At 35.8% G+C, this 16,970-nt stretch overlaps 2 protein-coding genes across 7 annotated transcripts in view; both read left to right on the top strand.

The window, feature by feature from the left end:
* Positions 1-4,473, top strand: part of pik3c2b (phosphatidylinositol-4-phosphate 3-kinase, catalytic subunit type 2 beta) — an 84,749-nt gene extending 80,276 nt beyond the window's left edge. For 3 of the 6 annotated variants that reach the window (XR_012387163.1, XR_012387161.1, XR_012387162.1), the window contains exons 32-34: positions 62-190; positions 2,279-2,953; positions 4,207-4,473. Coding sequence is in view for 3 of the 6 variants with exons in the window: in XM_073916727.1 (XP_073772828.1) it covers positions 62-190; positions 2,279-2,470 (321 nt within the window). In the remaining 3 variants the exon portion in view is untranslated. Of the gene's footprint in view, positions 1-61; positions 191-2,278 lie in introns of all 6 variants that reach the window. The other 3 variants (XM_073916727.1, XM_003199487.7, XM_009306014.5) reach the window with 1 other exon arrangement.
* A 2,705-nt stretch (positions 4,474-7,178) lies between these two features.
* On the top strand, positions 7,179-15,494 carry ppp1r15b (protein phosphatase 1, regulatory subunit 15B). Its single transcript, XM_017358331.4, has 2 exons — positions 7,179-9,774; positions 13,795-15,494. The coding sequence occupies exons 1-2, from the start codon at positions 8,023-8,025 to the stop codon at positions 13,984-13,986; spliced, it is 1,944 nt and encodes a 647-aa protein (XP_017213820.3). The 5' UTR covers positions 7,179-8,022; the 3' UTR covers positions 13,987-15,494.
* The last annotated feature ends 1,476 nt before the right edge of the window (positions 15,495-16,970 follow it).

Genomic DNA, 16,970 nt, shown 5'->3' with positions numbered 1-16,970 from the left:
GTGCACGTGTAGAAGAAATGTTGAGTTGATGCTCACCAGTGTGGTATGGATCCTCCTCTAGCAACCTTTGCAGGATGGAACAGATCCTGATCCATATGTCAAACTGTACCTCCTACCAGACCCTCAGAAAACCAGCAAAAGGAAGACAAAAGCAGCCAGACGAACATGCAACCCCACTTACAATGAGATGGTGAGAAAACTGCGTCATTACATGACATCCATAAGGGATTTCTTTTTTTTTTTGTATCACAAATAAACACTTTAGCAGTACTGTTCATTAGGTCTGCTTAGGTGTAAGTTAGTGGTATATGGTTTTGTTGAAACTATGTTTGGTATTTGAAAATGTTTTACAGCAGGTTTCTGGTGGGTAAACGACATAATTCTGCAACAAAGTCTCGCCAATCAGGAAACCGTGAAAAGCAGATCCTGCTAAAATAATACTTGGTGCACAAACCAGTTTTACAAACCACTTTAAATGGCATCTCTGTCAGTCCTGCTACTGTACTGTATGTTCCCAACTATTGAAGTATTTATGTATGTAGATATTTTGAAAGTTTTTGGTTTAATACCAGAGGGTATTTTCAGAATAAACATATAAAAACATACTACTTTTATTTATTTTTATTTTACCTAAATTTTGCCAATTCATTTACATGATGGAGAGTTTTAGCGAATACGCTAACTTTTGGAAATTCAGTCACAAAGCATAATGTTTCTTAAAATCATTGTCATTGTCTCAATGCAAATTATAAAAATATCGTCACCGTAGAATTATCTATATTTCTATCTGACATTTTTATCAAAATTGAGTTATTGACATACTCTTATTAAATGACAAATTATTTACATTATAGGATGTTTTTTTTTGTAAGTACTTTACATTTTAAGACTTTTTTTATTTAAAAACCAAATATTACACACATACTGTTTGCTGTGAAATGCAAAAACAATATGTTTTTGTGAAAACAGTCTATAGGTCTATATCAAAAATGGTATATGCACGCAGAATTTTAGGGTGCTTTTACACCTGTGAATCGATTATTTCTTTCTTTTTTTGTTTCGAAACAGGGATTAAAATTGCTATATTGTTGCTCTTTGTTCTTGGTGTGGTTCGCTTTCACATGGCAAAGTTTCTAAATGGACCACAATAGCTAAAACAAGTCACGTACGAGTAAAATTTTCTCACATTGGTCAGAGTTTCAGTGTATATTTTAGAGTCCCACTCAGCTGTCATACATCCTTATTTTAATTTATGGAGGTGAGTAATAAGATATCATAAGCGAAAAGCTGCGCTTTAATTTTGAGTGGTGACACCCACAGACGTCGTCACCAAATATAAATCAGAATTAAAACTTTCTCATACATAGCAGTTGGCTCATGCATTATAGGCTTTACATTACAGAAAGAAATAAACTAAGGAGTGTATTACAGTTCTAAAGAAAATTTCAAGTGATAAATGATCTTAAGTAAAACAAATACATTTATAGAGCTGGTATATAAGTAAACTATTTCACTCACTTGTGAAATGGAGGCCACTTGAATGTTTTGTGAGCACAATAAAGTGCACACAATATGCCATATTATCTGATAATTGTAAAAAATATTTCCAAAAGGCAGTTGTGTAGAGTGTAAAGCCACATAAAATGACACAAATACAATGTATATGCCGAGCTCAGAGGCTCATCATCTGGAATCAGCTCAGTTGACATGGCGGCGACCAGCGAGACCTAGCTCTCACTCAAGTGGCCACGCCCTTAATTATGCAGACTTAATATAACTTAATATAGACGAAACGAATGAGTTATACATAAATTCACCATATAGTCCATACTTGTATCTGTGTACAACTGAACAATGATTTTTGTGAAGATGTATAGTGATCAAATTGACATCGCCACCTACTGGCCTGGCATTCAAAGTAAAGCTTTTCTTGTTTTTTTTTTTCATGTCTTAAAGTGAACATAAAAAACAAAACAGTAAAAGATTTCAGTCAGTAGTTTTATATTCATACATGGTTTTGAATTCATGTCATTTACAGCACTCCATATGATTGTATGTCTTACCTCAGTTATAGCAAAGAGTATAGGACTTTGGTTAAAGGTGTTGTACATTTTATTTTCAAATCCTTATGGTTCAAATGACGGTTTGCAGTACTCTTATGACTTGTAAAACAATACTTTTTATTGGAGCAATATTTGTGTAATCAAGACTACTATAAAAATACTCAGCTGTTTTTTTTTCTCCAGTTTTCCTGACTACTTTTTCTCTCTTTTCACAGTTGGTGTATGATAAAATACCACATGGCGATTTACAGCAGAGAACCGTTCACCTGCGGGTACTGAGTGAGGGTGCATTCTGGGAGAACACGCTTCTGGGTGAAACCATCATTCATTTGAAAGACCTGACCCCTGGCCATCGCTGGGTGGACTGGCATCAGCTTGGCACCAGAGGCTCCGACACAAACCGCTAGCATTTGTGCTGATTCCCAGCGGAAGTGAAGGATTTCACCGTTGTCTTTCACTGTGCATGTGTTTGGGTCTGTCTTTGCTTATGGGTAGGGAGTTGGAGATGCCCAGCTGCTCAGAAGGCTGTTTCCCCCAGTGGGGGTTTGTGTTTGTTGAATCTCCTTCCCAGGAGACGTGTAGATTTGGTGATGAAGGGTCATCACTTGATAACTTTTCTGGTGGGGTACCGTGCACCATGTGAGCCAGACCTTGAATTAAAGAAAGCGGTTCTTGGTAACACTATGGGACAAAAACCATTTGGTGGCACAAGGATTGGCAGAAAAAAACTATTTAAGAACTTCCATATGCCATATTTTTGGGGGGGGTTCTGCAAAATTTCTGTCCATGAAACCTTAAAGCCCCATTTTTGTTATCTTGAGACTGTTCATGGAAATTTAAGTTATTTTCTTTTTAAGATGTTTCCCTATTGCGGCTCAATTTTGAGCTATGTTGTGTCTTGTGACATTAGTTATGTCTCTTTGTATCAGATTTTGCAGAGATTTACATAGAAATTAATAGTGAGGGCCGCTTTTTGTACTGTAAAGTTGGGTAATTTCACATGTACTTGATCTTGAAAAGGGATGAACACTTGATCATTTGATTCAGCAGTGGAAATGACACAAACAGAACTGAATGTAGATTTTTTTTGATCAAGTAAAAGTAGGTGGGTGCATCAAAAACTAAATTATGATTTGCATGTGCTGTATATTGAACAACAGAGAAAAAAACAGAGGAGTTTCATAAACCTCCTTCGTTCTTAAATGATGGCACACAACTTTGTATGCAAAAAAGGCTTTTGAAGGAACTTGATTTCAGGGTCAGTGCTTTTATGCCTTGTTAATATGTAAGCATAACCTACAAGGACATTTCTATTTGAAAATAGTTGATTTGCATGCTGTGAAATTGCGCTGGGATAAATATTGCGTTTTTGCATTTGTTTGTCAATTACATTGACCTCACATCTTTCCAAGTTTTATTGGTTAATTTATTTGTATTTTGTTTTTCAAAGGGAGAGTGAAATTAAAGCTTTAGGCTGTAGTTTTGTAAGTGTTTCCATTCTTCCTTTTTATGTAAAACTGCATGTAAATGAAATGCTGAATATGCCACAGTAGCTCCCTACCCCTCTTGGAAATTTATGCTTACAGATTTTGCATTGCAGTTTGCTTTACTTTGCACTTAGCTCACCTCATTGGCTTGAAGAAAAAAAGAACTAATTGGAAATATTCTTAAATTCATATTTGATCAAATGGTCATAGATTTAGCCCATTTAACTAAGGAATGATATTGTTTATTGTGTAAAAATTAAAACCGGAATTCAAAGGCTTTATTAGAAATGTATCACAACAGTACCTTTTCATTCTTGATTATTATCATGAATTAATATCTTAAAATGAAGGATCTTCAAGTCCAAAGTGCAACCCTGTTTGTCGAGGTGCTCTAACAATCCAGTAGCCTTAAGCAAACTTAGGTAAGATTATCCAGGTCAGAGTAGTCCCTGTTCCGTAGCTTTTTCTAACCAGAAAAACCAGCTCCATTTCCAATATAAAGGACATTTTTCTAAAGGATTGAAGTTTCTTTCAAATGACGAATTGATATTTTCCTCCCAAATGGCACAACTGTTTGAAGTTAACCCTTAAGGGAAATGATTGTATATGATTTCCATGCCAACCCATAATGAAAAACTGAACATTTATTAAAAAAGCTATCTTTTTTGTTGTGAATGTGAAGAGTTTGGATTTAAAGGTATAGAACTTTTATAACATCTGTGATGCTTATTTTAATAACTAAAGAGAATGCGAGTAAGATCAGTAGGGTTGGAATACTGTAAATGCTGAGAAAATGAATTTGATGTGATGTATGGATTGTAAATGGGCTTTATCCCATTGTATTCCTTTCTAGACTGTTCCTTCTAATTTCAGATCATGTTTTTAATGTTTATTTGCACTTAATAAATGCACAGAGAAACTGGCTTGAACATTGTAAATGTTTTTTTATTTTTGTCATTGTTGGATCACATAAAGCGCTAAAGAGATGGTCCAACGATCAATGTCAAATGCAAAATACAAACATGAGCATTGCATGCACTAAATCCTTGGTTGGATTTATTTGTAAATCTCAATTACGCATGACTGACCGCAACAATCCACTTTACTGAGACATCGCTGACTTTATCCCATATTGGGCTGTCATCACACTGAGGTAAGAATTACATCAGACTGGGGTTTATCATAAAGGCTTTAATTGCCTGTCTGAACCATCTATGGTCTTACACATTTCTCATTGTCCTGAAGCTCCTCCAGAGAGTTCTGATGACATAAATGTCTCATTCCTCCATGTTCATCTATCAAATTAAAACATTGCGCCGAAAGCAAGTTAAATTAGGACAACCTGGGAATCAAATTCTGCTCTCATGGCAAATAATATAAAGTCTGCATCTAAAGTGAGTAAAATGCAAACAAATAAACTAGACTGCAGTTGGATATTTCTTCTGTTTTGTGTTTTCGTTTGTAATTGGTTTGTTGTGTACATTTGTGTGAGTGAGGTTCACTAGTGAATTGTTTAAAAAGACAATAGGCGACACCTATATGCTTTAGAACTCGCTTAGTTCAAAACAATCTCACAAAGTTTTATATTTATCAAAGCTGTCTACAGTGCACATTGAATCTTTTAGTTATAATGAAAGAATACACAAGTCTGTAAAACTCATTTGATTTTGAGCATAATTGTCTATTTACATTTTTATTAAGTATTTTTTAGCATATTTGTCAATGTAATAATCCTTACAGCCTAATTTGTTTTAGATTAAATATTTGGTTGTATAAGGTAGCTGCCACTTAGCATGTATTTGACCTTTTCATCCTTTTCCATCTATCCAATCCTAAATTCTGCTCAGATAGTTATCTGAGGTGATCTACCACTTTGACATTATATAAATGATGGCTTTTTCACAGTGGATGAGAGAGCTTAATAGGCTGCAATTTAAGAAAACACATGCAATTACAAAAAAACTACAGCAGATTAAGAAAAAGATCATTAGTTTGACAGCACACGTCCTCATAATGCATACATGGATTAAAAATGCACAGCATTTTCTCACAACGCAAACAATTTATAAAACGACCTGCATTTTCTTACAATGCAAACAATTTACGATGACGCGCTGCATTTTCTCAACGCAAACAGTTAATAAAACTGCATTTTCTCACAACGTAAACAATTTATAAAACGACCTGCATTTTCTTACAATGCAAACAATTTACGATGACGCGCTGCATTTTCTCAACGCAAACAGTTAATAGAACTGCATTTTCTCACAACACAAACAATTTATAAAACGACCTGCATTTTCTTACAATGCAAACAATTTACGATGACGCGCTGCATTTTCTCAACGCAAACAGTTAATAGAACTGCATTTTCTCACAACACAAACAATTTATGATAACGTGCGGCATTTTCTTACAATGCAAACAATTAATAAAACGCACTGCATTTTTTTACAATGCAAACAAGTTACGATGATGCGCTGCATTTTCTTACAATGTAAACATCTAATAAAAATTGCAGCATTTTCACACAACCCAAACAATTAATAAAATGCGCTGCATTTTCTCACAATGCAAACAATTTACCATAACATGCTGCATTTTCTTACAATGCAAACAATTTACAATGACGCGCTGCATTTTCTCATAACGTAAACATTTAATAAAACGCGCTGCAACTTTTACACAACACAAATAATTAATTATATGCGCTGCATTTTCTCACAATGCAACCAATTTGCAATAACGCATTGCTTTTGATCACAATGCAGTTCACAATCCATCAGGTTATTGGGTTCCCTTGATATATTTTCGTTGTGTTCCAATGTTTTTTGTGTTGTGAGAAATTGTAGCGTGTTTTCGTAATTTGTTTGCGTTGTGGGAAAATGCAGTGCTTTTTTATGTGTGTGTATTGAGAAGTTTTGCAGCACGTGTGCTATCAAACGGATGAAGATCTTGTTTTAATTTGCTGATGTTTTTTTGTAGTTGCATGTGTTTTCTTAAATTGCAGCACGTTAAGCTCTCTCATCCACTGTACTTTTTAAACTCAAAACCGTTTAACTTTTTATATTCATAAAGTGATAATTAATCATTAATCTTAGACAACGATGATAAGGTTAGTTCATTTATTTTACAGATTGTATATTTTTCTCCCACTTAGTGTGAGTTCGCCCTGAAAGTGCTCCTGCCTTTGTGCTAAATGAACAGCTTCTGCGTGTATTGATATTCACTGAAAATCATAAGAGAAAGAACAAAGTATATATTTTCATACAGTGTGCACGGTCAATTCTTCATGAAGCATTAGTTCTGTGCTTGAGGGATTCTGCAGGCAGTTTCTACAAAAAAGTCTTTGCACCAAAGCAAGAATTGATACGTCAGATAAGATTTATGCTAAAAGTCTCCCTGGAGAAACTCTGACAAGATAAGTAAAAACGACTAGAAGAAAGTATTAAAGATTTAGAATGTCTTGAGGGATTTCAATATGTATTGCCTAAGCATTGCGTGACATGTTCTGAACATCTTATATAACACACACGTTTCAGAGTACAACGTGAGATAGAACTTTTACCACGGTCCCTAGTAAACGCGGTGCTGCAGCACTTTAGAGACGCTCCCTTACGGCTTTTCTGATGAAATCTCTCCGCTTTAGCTCCGCGGCTAGCGAGCGAGACGGCGACGTCAACGAGTCTCTATACCGAGTATTTCTGTTTAAAACGAATTAAAAGTGATTCGGTTTTTGTCGTAACTTTAAGGAGAGCGCTTTGACTCGATTTTGATGATTCAGCCGTTTTTTCTCCAACAGCGTACAGTATTTTCGTCCCAAAACGCGGCTCGATTGAGGTGACAGAAGACTGACAGTTGAAGAACCGACGCTCGCTTCCTCTAAGACGTCAAAATGGCTTTTGTTTCAAGCTTTCCTTTGGAGTTTACCAGCCTATTTTACTCTTACAACACTTCAAAACGCTTGTCAATTCCTTCTGCTGTTTCCACGATCCCTTCAACCCGAAATAATTGGTGTTATTCTCCTCAGGACGGCACAGTTGGCGGCAACGCTGCGGTCAATATGGACGCTGAAGCTGTTCGCGCGAGCCGGGCCGGTCTCCAAACAGTCTAAACGACATGGACTACTTCATTAACCCCGGAGAATATTTATCAGCCCTCATGGATGGTGTTAGAGGCTGGAAGGAATGAGAAACGCAGCGTTTTACTTTGTTCGTAGCTAACATTTAGCCCCACATTAAAAGCTGCGCTAGCCAGCTAAGCCTTATAAGGCCATATTTAACGTTAGGTTGTGTTAAGGCTGTTATGTATATTAGTAACATTGAGAGACATTTAAGCTTGACATTATAAACCCGAGCACTTTTATTCAAATTCAGTCTGAACAACGTGGAGCCAATTGTAGAAGAATTATATAATTTGTTTTATTTTCTTTCAGTTTATGTAGTTCACCTCATTTCATATTTTTCAGAAGTATGAGCACACATGGACACTTTATTCCAGGGGACACGCGGTCCGCGCGTGACGGTGACGAGCGCACTGACAGCTCGTGGATAAGCGTGTTCTCTCTGGTCTCGAGGCCTGCGTGGTCTCTCCTGCAGAGGTATTTCCCCGGAAAGACACAGACTGCATTTGAAATGAAGTCACACCTTGATATCGGAAACTCTTTAACGCCTCTGAACGTCGCATACCTCCACTGCCAGCATGAAAATGCTGCATGCGTGGCCCCTGGAGACCCTGGCACTCTTGCCTGGTTCACACAGGAATCACTGAGTGAACTGGGAATTCAAAACACTTCCCAGAAAGATTTCAGCCTTCAAAAGCAGGCATCAGTCGGATACTTGGGAACAGCAAGAAACATGCTGAGCCAGGTGTTATTGAACACCCAGGAAAAAAAGCGTGCAAAACCTGAAAGCGCTTGCGATTTGTGCCCGGATATGGTGTCTGTGCGATCCACTAATAGCTGGTGGCAGGGAGGATTTTTGGAGGCCAATGACAGACCTCCAAACTTGCTGCTAAATGTAGCACAAAGCAGAAAAGAGACTGATACGAGCTGGCAGCATTGTGGAGAACATCACAGTGTTGGCTATTGTCAAAGCAATGATGGGCCATCAATGCACAACGAAAGCGCTAGACCCTTGTGCTCCAAAGAGCTGACCCACAATGCACTGCTGCACATGTCCAAAACAGAATTGCTCTCAAACTCATACCAGCTTCCACTAGATGTTGGGCAGCAGCTGCTGGTTTGTGGTAGAGCCTACAGTGAAGTGGCTGTTTTGACACCTGACCAAGATAATGGCTACTCCAGCTTGGAGGAAGAACACTCGAATAGTAAGCTTCATATGAAACTGCTTTCCAAGGAACAGGAGGTGTCGGACACAACCAACGCTGTTGCCTCCGAAGACGACTCATCTCAGAGTAACACTACAGGGAGTGAGCTACAAAGCCTACCTATCTTAAGTGAGGAAGAAATTAAGGGAGGAGAGGAAAAGGAGTCTGAGAAGACTGTAGAAGCCGCTGCTGATAATGTATCCCTTTTAGCCACGCCTCAGTGTGAAAACAAGGTCATCGCTTACATCATGGGTAGCCCTTGCAGTGGCGAATCTGAATCGGAGGAGGATGATGATGATGATGATGACTGGGATAGTAATGATGATGATGATGGCTTTGATAGTGAAGGCTCATCCCACTACTCCGATTCGGAGGACCTTGATGACAGCGACGATGAATCCGAGGAAGATTCAGATGGAGAGGAAGGCAACTCTGAGGCTGAGAGACTGTGGAATTCTCTGTGCCAAAACGGGGATCCTTATAATCCAAGGAACTTCACAGCTCCTATAAGGACAGCCACCAAGCCAAGCCCTGCGACTACAGACTCGCCGGTCTCAGAGTCTCCACCAGCTCATATATCCTCCCAGCCATCTTCGCCTTCGTCATCATCACCCTCACTTTCAGAGAACGAGTCCAGCGAAGACGTCTGCGAGATGGACGAGGAAGAGAACCGGAGATTATGGAACTCTTTTAGCTGCTCAGCAGACCCGTACAGCCTCCTCAACTTCCAGGCCCCTGTACAGACTAAAAAACCCCCCAAAGGGTGCCGTAAGGAGAAAGCGCCTGGAATGCCACACTATAAGAGAGAGGAGGCTGAGGAGAGGCTGGACAGTGGATTCTCAGAGATTTCCCCTGTGCCATGCTCAAGCAGTGCCACAGCCATTCACTTGAAGAAGGTTTGTATAATTATGACCATAATTAATGCATTGTTGCATTCCAGTTCAAATCTGTGTATATAATTATCTTTCTGAACACTTCTAAAGTGAGACATAGTGTGGTTGCATTGAGAACATCTGTTTATGTCTAGAATATAAGAATGAGTCAGATGGAGACTTGTCAGTTCTCCTTTGAATCATTGTTGGTTTCAGTTTTGTATGCAGTCCACTTAAGTTCAACACAACGTTTCAAATCATTATATATGCTTCAAGTCCTGGAAGTTAATATTAAAGTATTGGGCTAGCAATTTCTGTGTAGGAAAGTTAATTTTAAACAGTCAGCATGCTCCTTTTTTAATATGTTATATAGTTCTTTTAGATAAGATAAGATTTTATTGATCACCTGGAGGAAATTTTAGTTTGTGCAGTGGTGGTAAACGTGGCTAAAACCGTTGGGTAAAAGAAAGTGCTATCTTTTAATAAGGTGCAATTAGTGGACAGTAGTTAATGTTTATTCAATATCTCATAATTGGGTTCATGTTTTAATATGCATCACTGTATAGGTTTTTGGGGACACATAAGATATTTAATATATTTTTTTAAATAATTACTTATATTCAGCAAGAGCACATCGATAAAATTATAGAATTGGAAAATATCAGTTTTGCACTGATCAAACATATTGGTCTGATAAACATGTAAAGTGCACACAGTGCTTTTTACTGGGTGTCCGCCTGGGTTCTAAAAACTCTTAATGTCCTAAATTTCAAAAGCTATATTTTAGGCCTTAAATTCACTGAAATATTATGTTGTATGTAATTGATTAAATTAGTAATTAAATTATTAATATTAATATGTGTTAATTTTGTTTTGTTCAAGTAATGCTACTCGATTGGGTGGACATCCATCTAATCACCAACAATACATCCAAATAAAACCTTATTTTTTCTCTGTTTCATTTTTTTAGTGCAAAGAGATACAATTTACAACAGCTGTTATATATATATTTTTTTACAGAAAATTACCCAAATTAAATTTCTTAATCAGAAAAAATAAAAACAATCACGTTACAATCACATAAGTCTAAAATTTTATACTTAATGGTCTTATATAGGTCTTAAAAAGTCTTAATTGTGACTTGATGAAATCTTCAAAAAACCTGTTTCTAACTTAAAAAATTTACATTTTGAGCAGCAAATCAAAACAGCAATTGTTTTGGAAGGATAATGTGACACTGAAGAAGGAGAGTTGAAAATGAACATTTTTAATTCTCAAGTACAATACATTTTAAAAATATACTAAAAATAGAAAAATAGTTAAATTGTACAATTTTATACTATCATATTTAGGCGTGGCGGGTATAAGATTCTGACGGTATGCTAAACTTAGATAAAAATATTGCGGTTTGACGGTGTTGTGATGGCTCCTCTACAATATGTTCTTTTAAATGTCTGGATAGAAAACAAAAACGTTTTTTCCCCATTGAACACAAAATATTGTATTTTGAGAAACATTTACAGCAAACATGTAAGGCTAAATAATTCAACTGTATCATTGACTCCTAAAAAACAAAATAAAAAAAATCTTACACATATTGAAGGAACAGTACAACAAAATTTTGGCGGTTTTAAAGCTTTGACTTTTTTTAAACCGCAGTATACCTTGAAAACGGTTCCTGTCCCATGCCTAGTCACATTTCACTGTGCTTTTAATTAAAGTCATTGCTTAAATATTTTTATAGACACCAAACTTTACTGTGGTAATGCAAATTAAACAATTTATTTTTAACATTTCTAATTAGTGTGTTTTAAAAAGAAGATCATTACATCAATACATTGACATTTATTTTTATAAAAAAAGTTGTAGTTTATTATACTATGTTGTAGAAATGTTGCTCATTGCTGCTTTTGTTGACACCTAATGCATTAACTAATATGATTTGAACCTTAAACTGTTGCCAAGAAAGCGAACAACAGTTAAACAATAATAAAATAATAACAGTAAAAATATACAGAATGTTTTGTGCCTTCCACTTGTTTCAGACAATGGTTGATGGCATTCCACCTCAGACCAACAATAGGATATTACATGCATCATAATCATCTTTTGTTTCCTATACAGTGCATGATAGCAACAGTTAATCCTCTTTAGTTCTGTCTTTGTGCCTTAAATCCATTCTCTGACAATATGGCAGTATAGGGCAGCCTGAGAAAATGATGTAAAGCTGTGCAATATAATTTTTTAGTTTTTTTCCCCTCCTCGTCTGTGATCTGATGCAATGGTTCCATTTCGCTGTCTCCAGGGAGACTGAGTTCGTGCTCTGCCCATTACTCATTATCACTTTATAGCGAGCTGCATTTCATGACTCTGGCATCACAGTAGTCCGAGTCATTAGCTTTGGTCTTGAGGTGATGCTGCTCTCAAACACTCAGATGCTTTAATCACGTACTCGCACACATTTCAAATCAACGGTTTAAAAGGAATTACATGTTTCTTAGCAACAGTGAATGAGTGAGTTTGAAATAAATTTCCATTTCAATCCATTGTGAAGCAAAAACAACAGTGTCTTCACATTCGGCAGATTGGATTAGATTGAAACATTCCCATGTAGTTGATCTCACTGAACAAGTTGAATGATCCTTTGTCCACTTCCAAATGAATTCGTACAATTCCACTGAAATGTCAGGGTATCCGCGGGGTCATAAACTCTTTAAATGTCTTAAATCTCAAAATGCTAAATTTTAGGCTGTGAAAAGTCTTAAATCTACTGACATATAGTTTATTATCAGGTCTTATTTTCCTTTGTTCATGTATAGCAACCCAACCCTAAAACAAGTCATGTGTGAGTAAACATTCCTCACATTGGTCAGAGTTCCACGCTTTATTTTTCAGAGTCCCGCTCAGCTGTCATGTGTCCTTAATTTATGACGATGAGCAATAAGACATTATTGGTGAAAAGCTGCACTTTAGTTTTGAATTGTGACACCCACAGACATCGTCATCAAAAAAAAAATCAGAGGTTAAAAATCAGAAGCTAGAATTATGCATTGCAGGCTAAAAGAGAAATAATAGATAAACGTTCGGTCAATTTTCCTAAATGATTAACAGCTCTCATTAATAGTTCTGCAGCCTTTCACTTTTGTGACCTGAAACGCACATTTACCAGTAGGAATGACTTCCCGGCCTACTCATAATTCTCTCTTCATATATTCGTATATGCCTATTACATATTCATAATACACTGTGATATAGCTGTGTGCGGATTGTATTGTTTTCTCACTACAATTGATCTGCTCCAGAGTTCATTTCAATCGAGCTGAGACCACCTCATTCAGGTGATCTCGGACTGATTGATTTGGCGTGCATCCAAGCGCGAATGCTGGATTCACATATGCCGAACAAACTAACAAACATACTAACTGGGGAAATGTGCCAGGTTCCAAAACAAAAGTCTAGGTGTGAAAGAACCCCAAGTTTAAAATTTCCTTCATAATGGTCTTAAAAATGTATTAAAAAGTCCTAAATTTAACCTGGTAAAACCTGCAGAAACCCTGAATGTGACACAATATATGCGACAATATGTCAATGTGAATGTCTCAATTTGAAAACTCTTTTAGACATGATAAAAACATGTTTAGCCCAGGACACATTGTTTTTTGAATTCTTGGTAAGTGCAGTAATACATGTAGTTTTTTTATTTTGTATCTTAAGGTTTAGTCTTAAATTCCAATTTTAAAATGCAGACTTTAAATGCAAATCATTAATTTTTTTCGGTATGGATAAATCAAAGAGAACCAAGAAGTTGTAGAATGCGCTACAATAGACTGTCATGGTTTACAGTATATTTAGATTTCCATATTTACAGGGCCATTTTCAGTTTATTTTATTTTTTAGTTGATTGGCTCCTGGCAGTCTTTGCTTTCAAGAATGGAAGGTTTTAATGTAACGGTCTTTACGTGAAAATATAAAAGATACAAGAAAATTAGTTTAACATTATGAAATGAAACTTGACTCAGATTTCTTTTAATATTTCTTTCACAGGTGACATTTGTAGAGGAGGTGGAGGAGTTCTATGCCAGCAGCGACGAGGACCGTCATGGACCCTGGGAAGAAATTGCTCGCGACCGCTGTCGTTTTCGGCGTCGTGTTCAGGAAGTTGAAGAGACTATAAGCTTCTGCCTTTCTCCTAATTTTCGCCTGGACATTTTTCAAAGACTCTTCAGTTCTAGCTAATTAAAAAAACCTTGTGTGGCAGTAGATGTAAACAATGAATGACAAATTATATATATATATATATATATATATATATATATATATATATATATATATATATATATATATATATATATATATATATATCCCAGTAGTTTAATTCAGGGCATCAGGCAGCCCTTTAACTGTTCAAAGGGCTCACAAGTCACAAATCCAAGGAACTCCACGGTTCCTGCCAGGGAAGGTCACCTCACTCAATTTGTGCTAAAATGTTTTGTGTTGAGTGTCGTGTGAGTTTTGGAAATATGCATTTTGCTTTTGTTTTTCAAGTCATACTGTCATTTTCAGCCATTAAAGCAGTAGTTCACCAAAACATAAAAATTTACTCACTATTTACTCTCCCTCAAGAGTTTCTTTATTCTCTTGAACACTAAAGAGGATATTCTGAAGAAAGTCGAAACCTGTAACCATTCCTTAGAATGAAAAGCAAATACTACTAAAGTCAATGGTTACAGGTTTTCAGCTTTATTTTTTCCAATACATCTACTTTTGTGTTCAGCAGAAAAACGTCAAGCAGGTTTTGACAAGTAAAGGGTGAGTAAATAATGGCAGAATTTTAACTTTAGTGTGAACTACCCTCTTAATTCATTTTGAGGAAAAAAAAGAGGAACTACTCATGTTATGTCTGTTTTATCACATGATTCCCATTCAGAAAACGATTTTGCTTGCTTTCATGCTTTTTGGGAAGTTAATTCATGGACTCAATTGATGTGGTTTTAGTGACGCTTACACACAAACATGCACTTCAGCCCATTAAGCAACACTAAATTGAATGTTCATCTTTCACTCAGAAAAGTATTAGCGCAGAAGTATTCTTAAAGGAAAGTGAAGTGTTAGCTCTTCAATCCATGTTGTCTTCATTTTGCAGGCCTTTTTACAAACCCCTCGTGTTGTAACCTCAAAGCCAAAGATAACATACTTCTGCTCTGCAAAGAATCATTAAGCCAGGGGCGCACCGGGTGAACGATCCCCCCAGGAAATCGCTCTCATTACCCACATTAAACCTAGTGGTATTTTGCCGGAGCCGAGCAATGCTTATATCAGTGTCTGTTCCTGTGTTAGAGTGAAGATATGTGGATGTGGGCCTTAGTGCAATGTATTTGCATGATCCTAAATGGAAAGATGTCCTTTTCTCCCCCATCGCTATTTATTGGACATAACCATGTGTGGAAATCACTGTCGTGTAACGGGGTTTTTCTCTGTGCTTTGAACTGTGGCAGCTGTGACAAACAGTAAAAATCTTGACTATAAAGGTGAAATGCAGGGACAAGATGCATGTTTTTGATCTGATCTGATCTATATAATATGCTTGCTGTTGAAGCATAAGATTTGTTAATCAGTACAGTTAACAAAAGCATTTTATTTTTGTAATACATTTTAGCAGTTAAGCATCTGTTATGGGATTTGTGGAAAAAAAGTTTAATCCTAATATAATTAATAATCAATAAAACACAATACAGGAGAATTGACTGGTGTACTTGTGATGTTTTTACTCTGAATATTTTATTTCTTTGCACTAGATTGCATCATATCGCGCTCAAACCTGTAACATTGGATTGATAGTGACTATCATACTGTACTGTTTTTCTTGTACTGATTTAGAAAGCAATTACTGAAATGGCATATAGTCTAACAATAGTTCATATATCAAAAAATATTGTCAGTTATAATCATTTAGGGAAATATAAAAAAAAATCACTGCAGCCCTAAATAACTTATTTTTAAAAGTCTTTATACCACTATCCTGCAAACCAGGTTTTACCAATTAGTCAGGAAGAAATTTATCGTTCAAAATATAAATTCTTTGTATTCTTCTTTAAAATAAAACTTTACATTAAGTATTTATTTTAACTAAATCAAGACATTTGCTTTTAAAAAGACAAAAAAATGATAATAAATAAAATAATGACGGTAAAAAAAAAACCTTAAAAAAAAAAAGTATTGTCAACGTTCAGAAAAATTTAAACATTAAGGAATCCATGCATAAAAATCATTTATGGCCCGAGGCTTACAGTAATTTGACTTATTTTATGTTATTAATCTTTCAGAAATCACAGAATGTTATTCAGCTTTGTTATTTCATATATTAATGTGCAATAATTTAAAAACTGGTCAATAAAAAAAATCCACAGAGGTAAAGAGACTTTAACTTTTTAAAGAAAACAGCAGCAATAAGAAATGAAAGTAATAAAGCTTTACAGTAAGTATTTAATTTGTATGTGTATGTTATTCTGAGTGACATTATTTTACCCATATTATAATCAAATTCACATGATTTGAAACATTAAATGGTAGCTTACATGATATTTATCAGTGTAATGTGTTTGACCTTCTATTTCCTTTATAATAATTCAATTCAAGTTTATTTATAAAGCGCTTATGACATTAATCATTGCTCCATAAATGCTTTACAAAAAGGTGCATGTTATTACATCACAGTCAAAATCAGAAAGTTAAGTTGTCTAAAGGGTGGACAGTACAGTATCTTATATACTGTATACAGTATGTTGCCATATGCTCACAATACTGTCCTTTTCCAAAAGATAATATCTGTGTGTATAATATATTTTTAATGAAGTGTATTTTTGTGTTGGTTAAGTTTGTGTTGTCCTTGAGGGTGAGCATCGTCTCTTAACAGGTCTTGGAACTGATCCAATGGCACTCCACAATCTCTTGGGGATAATAGAGAACACAAGAAAGAGAATTAGCATAGCTGCTGTTTATATCTTAAACAAGATATTTGAAAATGCATTTAATCATCGATTAATCATAATTATAGATTGGCATGATTAGACTGACACTTTTTGCTGGGGCAAAACACAAAATAACATTTTTATTATTGTGCATCAATATGGCTGTATATATAAAGTAGCACTAATAATTGTAACTAATAATAATAATATTAAAAATGCCTACGTTTTTTTACATTCTACCTTTTGTTCTAA

The sequence above is a fragment of the Danio rerio genome, chromosome 11, assembly GCF_049306965.1.
Source record: "Danio rerio strain Tuebingen ecotype United States chromosome 11, GRCz12tu, whole genome shotgun sequence".
In the NCBI taxonomy this organism is placed as follows: domain Eukaryota; kingdom Metazoa; phylum Chordata; class Actinopteri; order Cypriniformes; family Danionidae; genus Danio; species Danio rerio.
The sequence above is the reverse complement of the archived record's forward strand: the minus strand, read 5'-3'. Positions and strand labels throughout refer to the sequence as shown.